The sequence below is a fragment of the Mytilus edulis genome, chromosome 1, assembly GCF_963676685.1.
Source record: "Mytilus edulis chromosome 1, xbMytEdul2.2, whole genome shotgun sequence".
Classification (NCBI taxonomy): Eukaryota; Metazoa; Mollusca; class Bivalvia; order Mytilida; family Mytilidae; genus Mytilus; species Mytilus edulis.
In genome coordinates, this window is record NC_092344.1 from 115,155,768 (window position 1) to 115,178,504 (window position 22,737).

A 22,737-nucleotide genomic window follows, 5' to 3' on the forward strand; every position below is an offset into this window, starting at 1 on the left:
ACAAACAGACAAAATGTACCCTCTTTTTAAAATTTGGTGCATTTTTTTTAATATTCAAAATCAAAAGTCCAAAAGTGTTTTACAATGATCACCAGTCCTTCAGCTTTCATTTGATACCAAAAATACCTAAATATTCTACATATTTTGAAAGTTACACTCATGCGTAGGAACTATTTTGTGTTAAATATGTACTACTTTCTGGTATGTGCTTTCTGGCCGGGCCTGAATTAGTGGTGTTACACCTTAACGATTTTGAGTTCATTAGTACAATGAAAAATTCGGGAAATTTTCCCAGATTTTTTTTTTTTTTTTTTTTTCATTGATTTTTCTACCGTAATTGGGGACTTCGTCCCCATATTATTTTTTTGACGTAAGGCGTCAAAGAAAAAAAATATCATAGCCTTTCAAGACGTCATAATTATTTGGACTAAACGTAAGGGTACGACTCAAATTATTCAAAATGCAATAACTTTTTTATTATTCAATGGAATTTCCTCAAGTTATAATTTTATTAAACTTAAATATTCATAGTTTTTTTTAAAGATTAAATGTTTTAAATAAAAAAAAACAGATTTTTGATACCTGAACGGAGATATGAAAAGACCTGAAAATCTATGATTGAACTTATTCTAACTTCACTAACTTTTTTAATATTCAATGAATTTCTTTCAACTTTAGATTTTGTAAAGCTAAAAGTTCAATATAATGATAATATTAAAAAAAAAATACGAAAAATATTCACGGTAAGGGTGTTAAAACTCGGACCTGAACGGGAAAGTAAATAACCTCAATTGACTTGAAAATCTGCGGTCAGATTTATTCAAGTTCATTAACACTTTTCAATCAATCTCCATAAATATGAATTTTGTAATAGGAAAGGTATAATATATCATTGAAATGATATAGAATTTTATCGAAAAAATAATTGTTGAGTTACAAAAATCGGACCTTGTCGGGGAAATAAAAGACCTGAACGGACATTGAAGATCTGACTCATAGGCGCGAAATATGCGAATTTGATGGTCCCGATTGAAACTTTTCAGATTGTTTGGAAGAAGCATCTGGGCAAGAAAACGTTCTTCCGAATTGACAAGACGATCTCGTAGTTCGTTTAGTAGATGGTCGGCTTAAAATTGTATATACCGATGTACGCACAACAAAACAGAACTGATAGAAAACACGGAAACCGTTTTGACAAATTGAAACACCTATATAGAGAGTCTATAAGAATCTACCAACCAGTAAACTTAATAGATATTGGATCATCAAAATTGACAATACTACACAAACAGGAAATATATATATATACAAGTCTAAATTGAAAACTACGTTCAAACCTATGATTGCGTTGGATAATAAAAACCGCAATTTTTATACGTGTGCATGTAAAACAAATTTCGTCGTAGAAGGGTCTAAATACAGCACAAACAACATTTTCCAAAAGACCAAAAAAGTGAAAAAATATATAAACAAAACGCATTTGACTAACAGGTCGACTAAATAATGTTCTTTAACCCTGCTTATATATAATTACAGTGAATCGCACTCTTTCTTTTTTTTGACTGTTCTGATTTTTTTAATTACGATTTTTTTCCCATTTCCTTTTGCACGCAAGTGCGTCTTTGCGTCAACGGTAGCTACGCCACTGTTAAATAATAAATACAGTTACGTATTTCACGTTTTAGGTTATTTTTTTCTTTTCAGTCAATGCTGTCCACCATATGATTTTTTTCTTCACAAATTATTTTTCTACAGTCATATAAACCCAAAAATCAGTTTAATTCTAGATATTTTTGGTGACCCTGGGAACAGTATATTTATGTTCCTGGGTGACCACATTTTATTTCATTTCTTACAATTTTACTGATGTACAGGGAAACATTATACAACTTGGATGAGGCTGTAAATAACATGTTGAATAGAATTCCATTGCACCTAGTCCAAATAATTATGCCGTTTTTGTACCACTTTTTGATAAAAAAAAAAAATCGACGCCTTCCTTCAACGTAGGCAGGCGTAACAGCAAAATCAAAAATAGCCTTTCTAGACGGCATAATTATTTGGACTACATTGGACCTAGGACCAGATAAGTAGTATGAAATGGGGTCAGTCCGCCACCAACCCGCCACCGGAAGTCACGTCACAGCTAATCCTCTTAACTATGACGTTAAATCCGGTCTATAATCTCTTAATCCTCTTAACTGGTACTTAACATCCTGGTTATAATCCTCTTAACTGAAGTAGATTAATCTCTTAATCCTCTTAACTGCTACTTAACATCCGGGTTATAATCCTCTTAACTGAAGTGGATTAATCTCCTAATCCTCTTAACTGCTTCTTAACATCCTGGTTATAATCCTCTTAACTGAAGTGGATTAATCTCTTAATCTTCTTAACTTGTACTTAACATCCTCGTTAAAATCCGGTGGGGAAAACAATTAACGGACATGTTTTTTAATCCCCCCTACCCTCCTACGTATTATCTTGTAAACGTGGCATACACGTTGACCTATCCAAGTTTACATCCCTTAGTATATAATGCAATGTGAACTAGTTTCAATCATTCATTCAAGATGGAAAATTTTAACCAACATATGATTGACCAACTGGTAAAAGTTATTCCACATGATGTGTTACAGAAGTTACAACAGCTGTCAGCGCAGGACTTTAATGCAGTTCTACAATCAGTTAAACAGCAAAATCCAACTGAAAAACAACTTGATCAAACTCCTACGGGAAAAGATGACAATGTAAGAGATGAAGATAATGTATCAAATTTTCAGTGCCGAACATGCGGTATGAAGTATGCAAGAAAAGATAATTTAATTCGACATCAACAGAACCATTCGAATATAAACTATGAATGTGAACATTGTGGTTTCACCACGAAAAGAAAAGATGTTTTAACTAAACATATGAAGAGAAAACATGATGTAAAGAAAAGCGTACAGAAGGAAGATGACGTACAACCCCCACGTAAACGCCAGAGGATAGAAGATGTTGACCAACTTCCCGAGGAACGAGTACGCAATGCAAGAGAGAAAAGATCGTTAACAACAACAGCTCTGAACGATGGTGTGGAAAATATTCAATTACAACCCAGCAACAACGAAGAAAGATATGACTTGATGTTATTTTTCAAAGAAAAACAAGTGGATATTGTGCAAATATTAGAGGACAGGCTTCTTAGAAATAATATAAAGTTTTATATAAGTGTACATGTAAGAATGATTAAATATTCACCAGATGGAAAATACGACGAAGCTGAACCGCATTTCAATAGTAAAGTGAGTACTATTTTACAATCTGGTGTTAGTGAAATACCTCATGAGTTGAATAAAGGATTTCAAAAAGTATTCATTTCTTTCGAAGAATTCATCAAGAATGGGAGTGGATGGCAACTTGAAGAGGTTTTACAACTCGATCTGTGCGTCACAAAGTACAAACCGTTAAAAGGAGGTAGTTATTTGGAACTACCAACATCACTCAAAAGATCGAACTGTATACTCAACATTCAGAACTTGGACAACAAATGTTTTTTATGGACTGTTCTTTCCAGTATGCATAACTTTCAACGAAATCCAGAAAACGTAGAGAATTATGTTCCATTTGTTAACTCGGTTAACATGACTGGTATCGAGTATCCAACTCCGTTATCTCAAATATCGCAATTCGAAAAACAGAATAACACTATCTCAGTAACATTTTTGGATACGAAGAAGGAGAAATCTACCCGTTATACATCACAAAGAAAACCTTTTGTCATCATGTGAACATGTTATATTTTAAAGAAAACAACAAAAGTCACTATATGCTGATAAACAACTTTAACAGGTTTTTATCGAGAACAAAGAAACATCGCGAAGAACATTTTTTTTGTTATCTTTGTTTGCAAGGATTTACTGATAAATGCAAACTAGAGAGGCATAAAGCAGACTGTGGAAAATTTGATTTTCAGAAAATTACACTTCCCAAGGAGGGAGAAGTTCTGGAATTCAAAGAATATGCGAAAACCGCCCGAATTCCGTTTGTAATCTATGCTGATTTTGAGTGTTTAACAAGGAAAGTCGATACTTGTCATCCGAATCCAAACATGTCAAGTACAACTACATACCAACAAATGGAACCGTACAGTTTTGGATATCAAAGAGTGTCAATTGATAAGCGATACGACAAACCACCCGTCATATACCGTGGACCTGATGTTGTGGAGAACTTTATCCGTCATCTTCTTGAAGAGGAGAAAGAAATTAGAGACATACTTAACCGCATCGAACCAATGATAATAACTGAGTATGATAAACTAGACTACAAATATGCCAAAAAATGTTATGTATGTAAAAAAGCTTTCAGCAGCAAAAATTACAGGGGTAAATTCAGTAAAAAATGTCCCATTGACTTTAATGCTAATCTATGTGTGGAAATAAATTTATACCTGATTTACCTTTAAAAATTAAAATCTTTCATATATCATTCATGAAAGTACAAATGTAGCCCTATCTTTTGCAACAATAAAAACATAGGGTCATGCGGCATTTTTGGGCATTCACATGGCCTTGTTTACAAACAATGTAGATTCGCACTGAATTCCCATACAGACCCCCATTACTTTTCAACCCTGAAGGGAAAAAAATTAGTACATTCAGCATTTATTTTTTAATTTTTTTCAACTCTAGTTTTGATCCATCTACCAAAAAATATTTATTACAAACATTATCTGCCAATCAGAAGACCATATAACTTCAGTGTTATACAGAAAGCTCTCCCCTAAATGGGCGGTCCCTGATGACGTATATTTATTTACTGAATTTACCCCTATAAGAGACTTCTTTACTTCTTTTCCATCTTTTTTTGTAATAAACATGTAATGTATCCAATTTTCAAGTTCCAGTTTCAATACAACCTTCAAAAATGCTGAATTTGTAAAGATAGAGCAAAATTTATACTACAGCCCATACTGCGGCCAATGTATATTTGGTATATACAGTTGGGCATTGACTGTTTTTAAAAGAATGGTGTAAAATACTATGTTTAATAAATATGAATTGTTTTCTGTGTTTGCTTTGAGTAGTATTGCAAGTACATCTAGAAACTAAAGTCTTGGTGTACTCTTAGTTAGTTTTTTTCCTTATATGGAAGTGTTTGGTTAAATACCATGAAAAGACCACAAAAAGACTTTTCAAAGGTTTTTTTAAGCAGTTTCATACCAAATAAAACAACAATTATGTTTCATTATACTAAATCTGTGTTTTAATTACTTGTAAATTTCACAAAATGTCATTGACAATCACTCTGCAGAAATTCCTGTAACCCGGACATCAGGATGGGTTCTTCGCCAAAACTAGACAGCTAGAACTGAAGTAGAAAAAAGTGCCAAATATGAAAAAATAAGATTAGGTATGACCAAAATTTACATTTGGAAGATTGAAGTAACAATTTAAAGTATTTAAAAGCAATAATTTAACTTAAAAATCCAATTACAAACATTTTAACACTTGTTTCATAGATGACGGACCTGTTATCATGAAAACTTGTCTAGTATATTCTTTAAATAAAGAAACGCAAAGCGTTATGTAAAAATAAATGAATACCTTCATGCGGTCAGATTATTCGAGTGTTAAAATACTAGAAAAGTGCTTATTTACCACTTGTTCTACAACTTAACATGGGGAACACATCTAAAAAAAACACTCCGTCAAAGGGAGGTAATCCATTTTTTCATATGATTTTATACATTATGAGAAGAAATATGTGTAAAATGTGATGTAAATGGGGAGAATATTCATGCCTTTCATTGATATCATAACTCTCAAGTGTAATTTCTATTGTTTCTTTCAATCTGGACACAAAACTGATTTTTAAAATATACTTCATGCTTCTCTCACTGTACACTGAGTGCATCCTGGATAGCCGCAGTTAAAGATAGAAATTTGTGTAAAAAACAGCTTTAAATGGTTCCAAAATCCTTCCTTTACATGAACATTTACAGGAAATGAGTTTTGTGATTATTGTGTGGCCTTGGACAAGTACAGTGAAAAAGTGCATATTTTCCTATAGGGGTAAATTCAGTAAAAAATGTCCCATTGACTTTAATGCTAATCTATGTGTGGAAATAAATTTATACCTGATTTACCTTTAAAAATTAAAATCTTTCATATATCATTCATGAAAGTACAAATGTAGCCCTATCTTTTGCAACAATAAAAACATAGGGTCATGCGGCATTTTTGGGCATTCACATGGCCTTGTTTACAAACAATGTAGATTCGCACTGAATTCCCATACAGACCCCCATTACTTTTCAACCCTGAAGGGAAAAAAATTAGTACATTCAGCATTTATTTTTTAATTTTTTTCAACTCTAGTTTTGATCCATCTACCAAAAAATATTTATTACAAACATTATCTGCCAATCAGAAGACCATATAACTTCAGTGTTATACAGAAAGCTCTCCCCTAAATGGGCGGTCCCTGATGACGTATATTTATTTACTGAATTTACCCCTATAAGAGACTTCTTTACTTCTTTTCCATCTTTTTTTGTAATAAACATGTAATGTATCCAATTTTCAAGTTCCAGTTTCAATACAACCTTCAAAAATGCTGAATTTGTAAAGATAGAGCAAAATTTATACTACAGCCCATACTGCGGCCAATGTATATTTGGTATATACAGTTGGGCATTGACTGTTTTTAAAAGAATGGTGTAAAATACTATGTTTAATAAATATGAATTGTTTTCTGTGTTTGCTTTGAGTAGTATTGCAAGTACATCTAGAAACTAAAGTCTTGGTGTACTCTTAGTTAGTTTTTTTCCTTATATGGAAGTGTTTGGTTAAATACCATGAAAAGACCACAAAAAGACTTTTCAAAGGTTTTTTTAAGCAGTTTCATACCAAATAAAACAACAATTATGTTTCATTATACTAAATCTGTGTTTTAATTACTTGTAAATTTCACAAAATGTCATTGACAATCACTCTGCAGAAATTCCTGTAACCCGGACATCAGGATGGGTTCTTCGCCAAAACTAGACAGCTAGAACTGAAGTAGAAAAAAGTGCCAAATATGAAAAAATAAGATTAGGTATGACCAAAATTTACATTTGGAAGATTGAAGTAACAATTTAAAGTATTTAAAAGCAATAATTTAACTTAAAAATCCAATTACAAACATTTTAACACTTGTTTCATAGATGACGGACCTGTTATCATGAAAACTTGTCTAGTATATTCTTTAAATAAAGAAACGCAAAGCGTTATGTAAAAATAAATGAATACCTTCATGCGGTCAGATTATTCGAGTGTTAAAATACTAGAAAAGTGCTTATTTACCACTTGTTCTACAACTTAACATGGGGAACACATCTAAAAAAAACACTCCGTCAAAGGGAGGTAATCCATTTTTTCATATGATTTTATACATTATGAGAAGAAATATGTGTAAAATGTGATGTAAATGGGGAGAATATTCATGCCTTTCATTGATATCATAACTCTCAAGTGTAATTTCTATTGTTTCTTTCAATCTGGACACAAAACTGATTTTTAAAATATACTTCATGCTTCTCTCACTGTACACTGAGTGCATCCTGGATAGCCGCAGTTAAAGATAGAAATTTGTGTAAAAAACAGCTTTAAATGGTTCCAAAATCCTTCCTTTACATGAACATTTACAGGAAATGAGTTTTGTGATTATTGTGTGGCCTTGGACAAGTACAGTGAAAAAGTGCATATTTTCCTATAGGGGTAAATTCAGTAAAAAATGTCCCATTGACTTTAATGCTAATCTATGTGTGGAAATAAATTTATACCTGATTTACCTTTAAAAATTAAAATCTTTCATATATCATTCATGAAAGTACAAATGTAGCCCTATCTTTTGCAACAATAAAAACATAGGGTCATGCGGCATTTTTGGGCATTCACATGGCCTTGTTTACAAACAATGTAGATTCGCACTGAATTCCCATACAGACCCCCATTACTTTTCAACCCTGAAGGGAAAAAAATTAGTACATTCAGCATTTATTTTTTAATTTTTTTCAACTCTAGTTTTGATCCATCTACCAAAAAATATTTATTACAAACATTATCTGCCAATCAGAAGACCATATAACTTCAGTGTTATACAGAAAGCTCTCCCCTAAATGGGCGGTCCCTGATGACGTATATTTATTTACTGAATTTACCCCTATAAGAGACTTCTTTACTTCTTTTCCATCTTTTTTTGTAATAAACATGTAATGTATCCAATTTTCAAGTTCCAGTTTCAATACAACCTTCAAAAATGCTGAATTTGTAAAGATAGAGCAAAATTTATACTACAGCCCATACTGCGGCCAATGTATATTTGGTATATACAGTTGGGCATTGACTGTTTTTAAAAGAATGGTGTAAAATACTATGTTTAATAAATATGAATTGTTTTCTGTGTTTGCTTTGAGTAGTATTGCAAGTACATCTAGAAACTAAAGTCTTGGTGTACTCTTAGTTAGTTTTTTTCCTTATATGGAAGTGTTTGGTTAAATACCATGAAAAGACCACAAAAAGACTTTTCAAAGGTTTTTTTAAGCAGTTTCATACCAAATAAAACAACAATTATGTTTCATTATACTAAATCTGTGTTTTAATTACTTGTAAATTTCACAAAATGTCATTGACAATCACTCTGCAGAAATTCCTGTAACCCGGACATCAGGATGGGTTCTTCGCCAAAACTAGACAGCTAGAACTGAAGTAGAAAAAAGTGCCAAATATGAAAAAATAAGATTAGGTATGACCAAAATTTACATTTGGAAGATTGAAGTAACAATTTAAAGTATTTAAAAGCAATAATTTAACTTAAAAATCCAATTACAAACATTTTAACACTTGTTTCATAGATGACGGACCTGTTATCATGAAAACTTGTCTAGTATATTCTTTAAATAAAGAAACGCAAAGCGTTATGTAAAAATAAATGAATACCTTCATGCGGTCAGATTATTCGAGTGTTAAAATACTAGAAAAGTGCTTATTTACCACTTGTTCTACAACTTAACATGGGGAACACATCTAAAAAAAACACTCCGTCAAAGGGAGGTAATCCATTTTTTCATATGATTTTATACATTATGAGAAGAAATATGTGTAAAATGTGATGTAAATGGGGAGAATATTCATGCCTTTCATTGATATCATAACTCTCAAGTGTAATTTCTATTGTTTCTTTCAATCTGGACACAAAACTGATTTTTAAAATATACTTCATGCTTCTCTCACTGTACACTGAGTGCATCCTGGATAGCCGCAGTTAAAGATAGAAATTTGTGTAAAAAACAGCTTTAAATGGTTCCAAAATCCTTCCTTTACATGAACATTTACAGGAAATGAGTTTTGTGATTATTGTGTGGCCTTGGACAAGTACAGTGAAAAAGTGCATATTTTCCTATAGGGGTAAATTCAGTAAAAAATGTCCCATTGACTTTAATGCTAATCTATGTGTGGAAATAAATTTATACCTGATTTACCTTTAAAAATTAAAATCTTTCATATATCATTCATGAAAGTACAAATGTAGCCCTATCTTTTGCAACAATAAAAACATAGGGTCATGCGGCATTTTTGGGCATTCACATGGCCTTGTTTACAAACAATGTAGATTCGCACTGAATTCCCATACAGACCCCCATTACTTTTCAACCCTGAAGGGAAAAAAATTAGTACATTCAGCATTTATTTTTTAATTTTTTTCAACTCTAGTTTTGATCCATCTACCAAAAAATATTTATTACAAACATTATCTGCCAATCAGAAGACCATATAACTTCAGTGTTATACAGAAAGCTCTCCCCTAAATGGGCGGTCCCTGATGACGTATATTTATTTACTGAATTTACCCCTATAAGAGACTTCTTTACTTCTTTTCCATCTTTTTTTGTAATAAACATGTAATGTATCCAATTTTCAAGTTCCAGTTTCAATACAACCTTCAAAAATGCTGAATTTGTAAAGATAGAGCAAAATTTATACTACAGCCCATACTGCGGCCAATGTATATTTGGTATATACAGTTGGGCATTGACTGTTTTTAAAAGAATGGTGTAAAATACTATGTTTAATAAATATGAATTGTTTTCTGTGTTTGCTTTGAGTAGTATTGCAAGTACATCTAGAAACTAAAGTCTTGGTGTACTCTTAGTTAGTTTTTTTCCTTATATGGAAGTGTTTGGTTAAATACCATGAAAAGACCACAAAAAGACTTTTCAAAGGTTTTTTTAAGCAGTTTCATACCAAATAAAACAACAATTATGTTTCATTATACTAAATCTGTGTTTTAATTACTTGTAAATTTCACAAAATGTCATTGACAATCACTCTGCAGAAATTCCTGTAACCCGGACATCAGGATGGGTTCTTCGCCAAAACTAGACAGCTAGAACTGAAGTAGAAAAAAGTGCCAAATATGAAAAAATAAGATTAGGTATGACCAAAATTTACATTTGGAAGATTGAAGTAACAATTTAAAGTATTTAAAAGCAATAATTTAACTTAAAAATCCAATTACAAACATTTTAACACTTGTTTCATAGATGACGGACCTGTTATCATGAAAACTTGTCTAGTATATTCTTTAAATAAAGAAACGCAAAGCGTTATGTAAAAATAAATGAATACCTTCATGCGGTCAGATTATTCGAGTGTTAAAATACTAGAAAAGTGCTTATTTACCACTTGTTCTACAACTTAACATGGGGAACACATCTAAAAAAAACACTCCGTCAAAGGGAGGTAATCCATTTTTTCATATGATTTTATACATTATGAGAAGAAATATGTGTAAAATGTGATGTAAATGGGGAGAATATTCATGCCTTTCATTGATATCATAACTCTCAAGTGTAATTTCTATTGTTTCTTTCAATCTGGACACAAAACTGATTTTTAAAATATACTTCATGCTTCTCTCACTGTACACTGAGTGCATCCTGGATAGCCGCAGTTAAAGATAGAAATTTGTGTAAAAAACAGCTTTAAATGGTTCCAAAATCCTTCCTTTACATGAACATTTACAGGAAATGAGTTTTGTGATTATTGTGTGGCCTTGGACAAGTACAGTGAAAAAGTGCATATTTTCCTATAGGGGTAAATTCAGTAAAAAATGTCCCATTGACTTTAATGCTAATCTATGTGTGGAAATAAATTTATACCTGATTTACCTTTAAAAATTAAAATCTTTCATATATCATTCATGAAAGTACAAATGTAGCCCTATCTTTTGCAACAATAAAAACATAGGGTCATGCGGCATTTTTGGGCATTCACATGGCCTTGTTTACAAACAATGTAGATTCGCACTGAATTCCCATACAGACCCCCATTACTTTTCAACCCTGAAGGGAAAAAAATTAGTACATTCAGCATTTATTTTTTAATTTTTTTCAACTCTAGTTTTGATCCATCTACCAAAAAATATTTATTACAAACATTATCTGCCAATCAGAAGACCATATAACTTCAGTGTTATACAGAAAGCTCTCCCCTAAATGGGCGGTCCCTGATGACGTATATTTATTTACTGAATTTACCCCTATAAGAGACTTCTTTACTTCTTTTCCATCTTTTTTTGTAATAAACATGTAATGTATCCAATTTTCAAGTTCCAGTTTCAATACAACCTTCAAAAATGCTGAATTTGTAAAGATAGAGCAAAATTTATACTACAGCCCATACTGCGGCCAATGTATATTTGGTATATACAGTTGGGCATTGACTGTTTTTAAAAGAATGGTGTAAAATACTATGTTTAATAAATATGAATTGTTTTCTGTGTTTGCTTTGAGTAGTATTGCAAGTACATCTAGAAACTAAAGTCTTGGTGTACTCTTAGTTAGTTTTTTTCCTTATATGGAAGTGTTTGGTTAAATACCATGAAAAGACCACAAAAAGACTTTTCAAAGGTTTTTTTAAGCAGTTTCATACCAAATAAAACAACAATTATGTTTCATTATACTAAATCTGTGTTTTAATTACTTGTAAATTTCACAAAATGTCATTGACAATCACTCTGCAGAAATTCCTGTAACCCGGACATCAGGATGGGTTCTTCGCCAAAACTAGACAGCTAGAACTGAAGTAGAAAAAAGTGCCAAATATGAAAAAATAAGATTAGGTATGACCAAAATTTACATTTGGAAGATTGAAGTAACAATTTAAAGTATTTAAAAGCAATAATTTAACTTAAAAATCCAATTACAAACATTTTAACACTTGTTTCATAGATGACGGACCTGTTATCATGAAAACTTGTCTAGTATATTCTTTAAATAAAGAAACGCAAAGCGTTATGTAAAAATAAATGAATACCTTCATGCGGTCAGATTATTCGAGTGTTAAAATACTAGAAAAGTGCTTATTTACCACTTGTTCTACAACTTAACATGGGGAACACATCTAAAAAAAACACTCCGTCAAAGGGAGGTAATCCATTTTTTCATATGATTTTATACATTATGAGAAGAAATATGTGTAAAATGTGATGTAAATGGGGAGAATATTCATGCCTTTCATTGATATCATAACTCTCAAGTGTAATTTCTATTGTTTCTTTCAATCTGGACACAAAACTGATTTTTAAAATATACTTCATGCTTCTCTCACTGTACACTGAGTGCATCCTGGATAGCCGCAGTTAAAGATAGAAATTTGTGTAAAAAACAGCTTTAAATGGTTCCAAAATCCTTCCTTTACATGAACATTTACAGGAAATGAGTTTTGTGATTATTGTGTGGCCTTGGACAAGTACAGTGAAAAAGTGCATATTTTCCTATAGGGGTAAATTCAGTAAAAAATGTCCCATTGACTTTAATGCTAATCTATGTGTGGAAATAAATTTATACCTGATTTACCTTTAAAAATTAAAATCTTTCATATATCATTCATGAAAGTACAAATGTAGCCCTATCTTTTGCAACAATAAAAACATAGGGTCATGCGGCATTTTTGGGCATTCACATGGCCTTGTTTACAAACAATGTAGATTCGCACTGAATTCCCATACAGACCCCCATTACTTTTCAACCCTGAAGGGAAAAAAATTAGTACATTCAGCATTTATTTTTTAATTTTTTTCAACTCTAGTTTTGATCCATCTACCAAAAAATATTTATTACAAACATTATCTGCCAATCAGAAGACCATATAACTTCAGTGTTATACAGAAAGCTCTCCCCTAAATGGGCGGTCCCTGATGACGTATATTTATTTACTGAATTTACCCCTATAAGAGACTTCTTTACTTCTTTTCCATCTTTTTTTGTAATAAACATGTAATGTATCCAATTTTCAAGTTCCAGTTTCAATACAACCTTCAAAAATGCTGAATTTGTAAAGATAGAGCAAAATTTATACTACAGCCCATACTGCGGCCAATGTATATTTGGTATATACAGTTGGGCATTGACTGTTTTTAAAAGAATGGTGTAAAATACTATGTTTAATAAATATGAATTGTTTTCTGTGTTTGCTTTGAGTAGTATTGCAAGTACATCTAGAAACTAAAGTCTTGGTGTACTCTTAGTTAGTTTTTTTCCTTATATGGAAGTGTTTGGTTAAATACCATGAAAAGACCACAAAAAGACTTTTCAAAGGTTTTTTTAAGCAGTTTCATACCAAATAAAACAACAATTATGTTTCATTATACTAAATCTGTGTTTTAATTACTTGTAAATTTCACAAAATGTCATTGACAATCACTCTGCAGAAATTCCTGTAACCCGGACATCAGGATGGGTTCTTCGCCAAAACTAGACAGCTAGAACTGAAGTAGAAAAAAGTGCCAAATATGAAAAAATAAGATTAGGTATGACCAAAATTTACATTTGGAAGATTGAAGTAACAATTTAAAGTATTTAAAAGCAATAATTTAACTTAAAAATCCAATTACAAACATTTTAACACTTGTTTCATAGATGACGGACCTGTTATCATGAAAACTTGTCTAGTATATTCTTTAAATAAAGAAACGCAAAGCGTTATGTAAAAATAAATGAATACCTTCATGCGGTCAGATTATTCGAGTGTTAAAATACTAGAAAAGTGCTTATTTACCACTTGTTCTACAACTTAACATGGGGAACACATCTAAAAAAAACACTCCGTCAAAGGGAGGTAATCCATTTTTTCATATGATTTTATACATTATGAGAAGAAATATGTGTAAAATGTGATGTAAATGGGGAGAATATTCATGCCTTTCATTGATATCATAACTCTCAAGTGTAATTTCTATTGTTTCTTTCAATCTGGACACAAAACTGATTTTTAAAATATACTTCATGCTTCTCTCACTGTACACTGAGTGCATCCTGGATAGCCGCAGTTAAAGATAGAAATTTGTGTAAAAAACAGCTTTAAATGGTTCCAAAATCCTTCCTTTACATGAACATTTACAGGAAATGAGTTTTGTGATTATTGTGTGGCCTTGGACAAGTACAGTGAAAAAGTGCATATTTTCCTATAGGGGTAAATTCAGTAAAAAATGTCCCATTGACTTTAATGCTAATCTATGTGTGGAAATAAATTTATACCTGATTTACCTTTAAAAATTAAAATCTTTCATATATCATTCATGAAAGTACAAATGTAGCCCTATCTTTTGCAACAATAAAAACATAGGGTCATGCGGCATTTTTGGGCATTCACATGGCCTTGTTTACAAACAATGTAGATTCGCACTGAATTCCCATACAGACCCCCATTACTTTTCAACCCTGAAGGGAAAAAAATTAGTACATTCAGCATTTATTTTTTAATTTTTTTCAACTCTAGTTTTGATCCATCTACCAAAAAATATTTATTACAAACATTATCTGCCAATCAGAAGACCATATAACTTCAGTGTTATACAGAAAGCTCTCCCCTAAATGGGCGGTCCCTGATGACGTATATTTATTTACTGAATTTACCCCTATAAGAGACTTCTTTACTTCTTTTCCATCTTTTTTTGTAATAAACATGTAATGTATCCAATTTTCAAGTTCCAGTTTCAATACAACCTTCAAAAATGCTGAATTTGTAAAGATAGAGCAAAATTTATACTACAGCCCATACTGCGGCCAATGTATATTTGGTATATACAGTTGGGCATTGACTGTTTTTAAAAGAATGGTGTAAAATACTATGTTTAATAAATATGAATTGTTTTCTGTGTTTGCTTTGAGTAGTATTGCAAGTACATCTAGAAACTAAAGTCTTGGTGTACTCTTAGTTAGTTTTTTTCCTTATATGGAAGTGTTTGGTTAAATACCATGAAAAGACCACAAAAAGACTTTTCAAAGGTTTTTTTAAGCAGTTTCATACCAAATAAAACAACAATTATGTTTCATTATACTAAATCTGTGTTTTAATTACTTGTAAATTTCACAAAATGTCATTGACAATCACTCTGCAGAAATTCCTGTAACCCGGACATCAGGATGGGTTCTTCGCCAAAACTAGACAGCTAGAACTGAAGTAGAAAAAAGTGCCAAATATGAAAAAATAAGATTAGGTATGACCAAAATTTACATTTGGAAGATTGAAGTAACAATTTAAAGTATTTAAAAGCAATAATTTAACTTAAAAATCCAATTACAAACATTTTAACACTTGTTTCATAGATGACGGACCTGTTATCATGAAAACTTGTCTAGTATATTCTTTAAATAAAGAAACGCAAAGCGTTATGTAAAAATAAATGAATACCTTCATGCGGTCAGATTATTCGAGTGTTAAAATACTAGAAAAGTGCTTATTTACCACTTGTTCTACAACTTAACATGGGGAACACATCTAAAAAAAACACTCCGTCAAAGGGAGGTAATCCATTTTTTCATATGATTTTATACATTATGAGAAGAAATATGTGTAAAATGTGATGTAAATGGGGAGAATATTCATGCCTTTCATTGATATCATAACTCTCAAGTGTAATTTCTATTGTTTCTTTCAATCTGGACACAAAACTGATTTTTAAAATATACTTCATGCTTCTCTCACTGTACACTGAGTGCATCCTGGATAGCCGCAGTTAAAGATAGAAATTTGTGTAAAAAACAGCTTTAAATGGTTCCAAAATCCTTCCTTTACATGAACATTTACAGGAAATGAGTTTTGTGATTATTGTGTGGCCTTGGACAAGTACAGTGAAAAAGTGCATATTTTCCTATAGGGGTAAATTCAGTAAAAAATGTCCCATTGACTTTAATGCTAATCTATGTGTGGAAATAAATTTATACCTGATTTACCTTTAAAAATTAAAATCTTTCATATATCATTCATGAAAGTACAAATGTAGCCCTATCTTTTGCAACAATAAAAACATAGGGTCATGCGGCATTTTTGGGCATTCACATGGCCTTGTTTACAAACAATGTAGATTCGCACTGAATTCCCATACAGACCCCCATTACTTTTCAACCCTGAAGGGAAAAAAATTAGTACATTCAGCATTTATTTTTTAATTTTTTTCAACTCTAGTTTTGATCCATCTACCAAAAAATATTTATTACAAACATTATCTGCCAATCAGAAGACCATATAACTTCAGTGTTATACAGAAAGCTCTCCCCTAAATGGGCGGTCCCTGATGACGTATATTTATTTACTGAATTTACCCCTATAAGAGACTTCTTTACTTCTTTTCCATCTTTTTTTGTAATAAACATGTAATGTATCCAATTTTCAAGTTCCAGTTTCAATACAACCTTCAAAAATGCTGAATTTGTAAAGATAGAGCAAAATTTATACTACAGCCCATACTGCGGCCAATGTATATTTGGTATATACAGTTGGGCATTGACTGTTTTTAAAAGAATGGTGTAAAATACTATGTTTAATAAATATGAATTGTTTTCTGTGTTTGCTTTGAGTAGTATTGCAAGTACATCTAGAAACTAAAGTCTTGGTGTACTCTTAGTTAGTTTTTTTCCTTATATGGAAGTGTTTGGTTAAATACCATGAAAAGACCACAAAAAGACTTTTCAAAGGTTTTTTTAAGCAGTTTCATACCAAATAAAACAACAATTATGTTTCATTATACTAAATCTGTGTTTTAATTACTTGTAAATTTCACAAAATGTCATTGACAATCACTCTGCAGAAATTCCTGTAACCCGGACATCAGGATGGGTTCTTCGCCAAAACTAGACAGCTAGAACTGAAGTAGAAAAAAGTGCCAAATATGAAAAAATAAGATTAGGTATGACCAAAATTTACATTTGGAAGATTGAAGTAACAATTTAAAGTATTTAAAAGCAATAATTTAACTTAAAAATCCAATTACAAACATTTTAACACTTGTTTCATAGATGACGGACCTGTTATCATGAAAACTTGTCTAGTATATTCTTTAAATAAAGAAACGCAAAGCGTTATGTAAAAATAAATGAATACCTTCATGCGGTCAGATTATTCGAGTGTTAAAATACTAGAAAAGTGCTTATTTACCACTTGTTCTACAACTTAACATGGGGAACACATCTAAAAAAAACACTCCGTCAAAGGGAGGTAATCCATTTTTTCATATGATTTTATACATTATGAGAAGAAATATGTGTAAAATGTGATGTAAATGGGGAGAATATTCATGCCTTTCATTGATATCATAACTCTCAAGTGTAATTTCTATTGTTTCTTTCAATCTGGACACAAAACTGATTTTTAAAATATACTTCATGCTTCTCTCACTGTACACTGAGTGCATCCTGGATAGCCGCAGTTAAAGATAGAAATTTGTGTAAAAAACAGCTTTAAATGGTTCCAAAATCCTTCCTTTACATGAACATTTACAGGAAATGAGTTTTGTGATTATTGTGTGGCCTTGGACAAGTACAGTGAAAAAGTGCATATTTTCCTATAGGGGTAAATTCAGTAAAAAATGTCCCATTGACTTTAATGCTAATCTATGTGTGGAAATAAATTTATACCTGATTTACCTTTAAAAATTAAAATCTTTCATATATCATTCATGAAAGTACAAATGTAGCCCTATCTTTTGCAACAATAAAAACATAGGGTCATGCGGCATTTTTGGGCATTCACATGGCCTTGTTTACAAACAATGTAGATTCGCACTGAATTCCCATACAGACCCCCATTACTTTTCAACCCTGAAGGGAAAAAAATTAGTACATTCAGCATTTATTTTTTAATTTTTTTCAACTCTAGTTTTGATCCATCTACCAAAAAATATTTATTACAAACATTATCTGCCAATCAGAAGACCATATAACTTCAGTGTTATACAGAAAGCTCTCCCCTAAATGGGCGGTCCCTGATGACGTATATTTATTTACTGAATTTACCCCTATAAGAGACTTCTTTACTTCTTTTCCATCTTTTTTTGTAATAAACATGTAATGTATCCAATTTTCAAGTTCCAGTTTCAATACAACCTTCAAAAATGCTGAATTTGTAAAGATAGAGCAAAATTTATACTACAGCCCATACTGCGGCCAATGTATATTTGGTATATACAGTTGGGCATTGACTGTTTTTAAAAGAATGGTGTAAAATACTATGTTTAATAAATATGAATTGTTTTCTGTGTTTGCTTTGAGTAGTATTGCAAGTACATCTAGAAACTAAAGTCTTGGTGTACTCTTAGTTAGTTTTTTTCCTTATATGGAAGTGTTTGGTTAAATACCATGAAAAGACCACAAAAAGACTTTTCAAAGGTTTTTTTAAGCAGTTTCATACCAAATAAAACAACAATTATGTTTCATTATACTAAATCTGTGTTTTAATTACTTGTAAATTTCACAAAATGTCATTGACAATCACTCTGCAGAAATTCCTGTAACCCGGACATCAGGATGGGTTCTTCGCCAAAACTAGACAGCTAGAACTGAAGTAGAAAAAAGTGCCAAATATGAAAAAATAAGATTAGGTATGACCAAAATTTACATTTGGAAGATTGAAGTAACAATTTAAAGTATTTAAAAGCAATAATTTAACTTAAAAATCCAATTACAAACATTTTAACACTTGTTTCATAGATGACGGACCTGTTATCATGAAAACTTGTCTAGTATATTCTTTAAATAAAGAAACGCAAAGCGTTATGTAAAAATAAATGAATACCTTCATGCGGTCAGATTATTCGAGTGTTAAAATACTAGAAAAGTGCTTATTTACCACTTGTTCTACAACTTAACATGGGGAACACATCTAAAAAAAACACTCCGTCAAAGGGAGGTAATCCATTTTTTCATATGATTTTATACATTATGAGAAGAAATATGTGTAAAATGTGATGTAAATGGGGAGAATATTCATGCCTTTCATTGATATCATAACTCTCAAGTGTAATTTCTATTGTTTCTTTCAATCTGGACACAAAACTGATTTTTAAAATATACTTCATGCTTCTCTCACTGTACACTGAGTGCATCCTGGATAGCCGCAGTTAAAGATAGAAATTTGTGTAAAAAACAGCTTTAAATGGTTCCAAAATCCTTCCTTTACATGAACATTTACAGGAAATGAGTTTTGTGATTATTGTGTGGCCTTGGACAAGTACAGTGAAAAAGTGCATATTTTCCTATAGGGGTAAATTCAGTAAAAAATGTCCCATTGACTTTAATGCTAATCTATGTGTGGAAATAAATTTATACCTGATTTACCTTTAAAAATTAAAATCTTTCATATATCATTCATGAAAGTACAAATGTAGCCCTATCTTTTGCAACAATAAAAACATAGGGTCATGCGGCATTTTTGGGCATTCACATGGCCTTGTTTACAAACAATGTAGATTCGCACTGAATTCCCATACAGACCCCCATTACTTTTCAACCCTGAAGGGAAAAAAATTAGTACATTCAGCATTTATTTTTTAATTTTTTTCAACTCTAGTTTTGATCCATCTACCAAAAAATATTTATTACAAACATTATCTGCCAATCAGAAGACCATATAACTTCAGTGTTATACAGAAAGCTCTCCCCTAAATGGGCGGTCCCTGATGACGTATATTTATTTACTGAATTTACCCCTATAAGAGACTTCTTTACTTCTTTTCCATCTTTTTTTGTAATAAACATGTAATGTATCCAATTTTCAAGTTCCAGTTTCAATACAACCTTCAAAAATGCTGAATTTGTAAAGATAGAGCAAAATTTATACTACAGCCCATACTGCGGCCAATGTATATTTGGTATATACAGTTGGGCATTGACTGTTTTTAAAAGAATGGTGTAAAATACTATGTTTAATAAATATGAATTGTTTTCTGTGTTTGCTTTGAGTAGTATTGCAAGTACATCTAGAAACTAAAGTCTTGGTGTACTCTTAGTTAGTTTTTTTCCTTATATGGAAGTGTTTGGTTAAATACCATGAAAAGACCACAAAAAGACTTTTCAAAGGTTTTTTTTAAGCAGTTTCATACCAAATAAAACAACAATTATGTTTCATTATACTAAATCTGTGTTTTAATTACTTGTAAATTTCACAAAATGTCATTGACAATCACTCTGCAGAAATTCCTGTAACCCGGACATCAGGATGGGTTCTTCGCCAAAACTAGACAGCTAGAACTGAAGTAGAAAAAAGTGCCAAATATGAAAAAATAAGATTAGGTATGACCAAAATTTACATTTGGAAGATTGAAGTAACAATTTAAAGTATTTAAAAGCAATAATTTAACTTAAAAATCCAATTACAAACATTTTAACACTTGTTTCATAGATGACGGACCTGTTATCATGAAAACTTGTCTAGTATATTCTTTAAATAAAGAAACGCAAAGCGTTATGTAAAAATAAATGAATACCTTCATGCGGTCAGATTATTCGAGTGTTAAAATACTAGAAAAGTGCTTATTTACCACTTGTTCTACAACTTAACATGGGGAACACATCTAAAAAAAACACTCCGTCAAAGGGAGGTAATCCATTTTTTCATATGATTTTATACATTATGAGAAGAAATATGTGTAAAATGTGATGTAAATGGGGAGAATATTCATGCCTTTCATTGATATCATAACTCTCAAGTGTAATTTCTATTGTTTCTTTCAATCTGGACACAAAACTGATTTTTAAAATATACTTCATGCTTCTCTCACTGTACACTGAGTGCATCCTGGATAGCCGCAGTTAAAGATAGAAATTTGTGTAAAAAACAGCTTTAAATGGTTCCAAAATCCTTCCTTTACATGAACATTTACAGGAAATGAGTTTTGTGATTATTGTGTGGCCTTGGACAAGTACAGTGAAAAAGTGCATATTTTCCTATAGGGGTAAATTCAGTAAAAAATGTCCCATTGACTTTAATGCTAATCTATGTGTGGAAATAAATTTATACCTGATTTACCTTTAAAAATTAAAATCTTTCATATATCATTCATGAAAGTACAAATGTAGCCCTATCTTTTGCAACAATAAAAACATAGGGTCATGCGGCATTTTTGGGCATTCACATGGCCTTGTTTACAAACAATGTAGATTCGCACTGAATTCCCATACAGACCCCCATTACTTTTCAACCCTGAAGGGAAAAAAATTAGTACATTCAGCATTTATTTTTTAATTTTTTTCAACTCTAGTTTTGATCCATCTACCAAAAAATATTTATTACAAACATTATCTGCCAATCAGAAGACCATATAACTTCAGTGTTATACAGAAAGCTCTCCCCTAAATGGGCGGTCCCTGATGACGTATATTTATTTACTGAATTTACCCCTATAAGAGACTTCTTTACTTCTTTTCCATCTTTTTTTGTAATAAACATGTAATGTATCCAATTTTCAAGTTCCAGTTTCAATACAACCTTCAAAAATGCTGAATTTGTAAAGATAGAGCAAAATTTATACTACAGCCCATACTGCGGCCAATGTATATTTGGTATATACAGTTGGGCATTGACTGTTTTTAAAAGAATGGTGTAAAATACTATGTTTAATAAATATGAATTGTTTTCTGTGTTTGCTTTGAGTAGTATTGCAAGTACATCTAGAAACTAAAGTCTTGGTGTACTCTTAGTTAGTTTTTTTCCTTATATGGAAGTGTTTGGTTAAATACCATGAAAAGACCACAAAAAGACTTTTCAAAGGTTTTTTTTAAGCAGTTTCATACCAAATAAAACAACAATTATGTTTCATTATACTAAATCTGTGTTTTAATTACTTGTAAATTTCACAAAATGTCATTGACAATCACTCTGCAGAAATTCCTGTAACCCGGACATCAGGATGGGTTCTTCGCCAAAACTAGACAGCTAGAACTGAAGTAGAAAAAAGTGCCAAATATGAAAAAATAAGATTAGGTATGACCAAAATTTACATTTGAAGATTGAAGTAACAATTTAAAGTATTTAAAAGCAATAATTTAACTTAAAAATCCAATTACAAACATTTTAACACTTGTTTCATAGATGACGGACCTGTTATCATGAAAACTTGTCTAGTATATTCTTTAAATAAAGAAACGCAAAGCGTTATGTAAAAATAAATGAATACCTTCATGCGGTCAGATTATTCGAGTGTTAAAATACTAGAAAAGTGCTTATTTACCACTTGTTCTACAACTTAACATGGGGAACACATCTAAAAAAAACACTCCGTCAAAGGGAGGTAATCCATTTTTTCATATGATTTTATACATTATGAGAAGAAATATGTGTAAAATGTGATGTAAATGGGGAGAATATTCATGCCTTTCATTGATATCATAACTCTCAAGTGTAATTTCTATTGTTTCTTTCAATCTGGACA

General features: G+C 31.3%; 1 protein-coding gene across 1 annotated transcript in view; it reads left to right on the forward strand.

The window, feature by feature from the left end:
- The first annotated feature begins 2,091 nt into the window (after positions 1–2,091).
- The window catches only part of LOC139501187 (uncharacterized), a 27,266-nt gene continuing 6,620 nt past the window's right edge, over positions 2,092–22,737 (forward strand). The window contains exon 1 of the mRNA XM_071290182.1: positions 2,092–4,370. Coding sequence (XP_071146283.1) covers positions 2,574–3,773 — 1,200 coding nt within the window. The 5' untranslated portion in view covers positions 2,092–2,573 and the 3' untranslated portion in view covers positions 3,774–4,370. The remainder of the gene's footprint in view (positions 4,371–22,737) is intronic.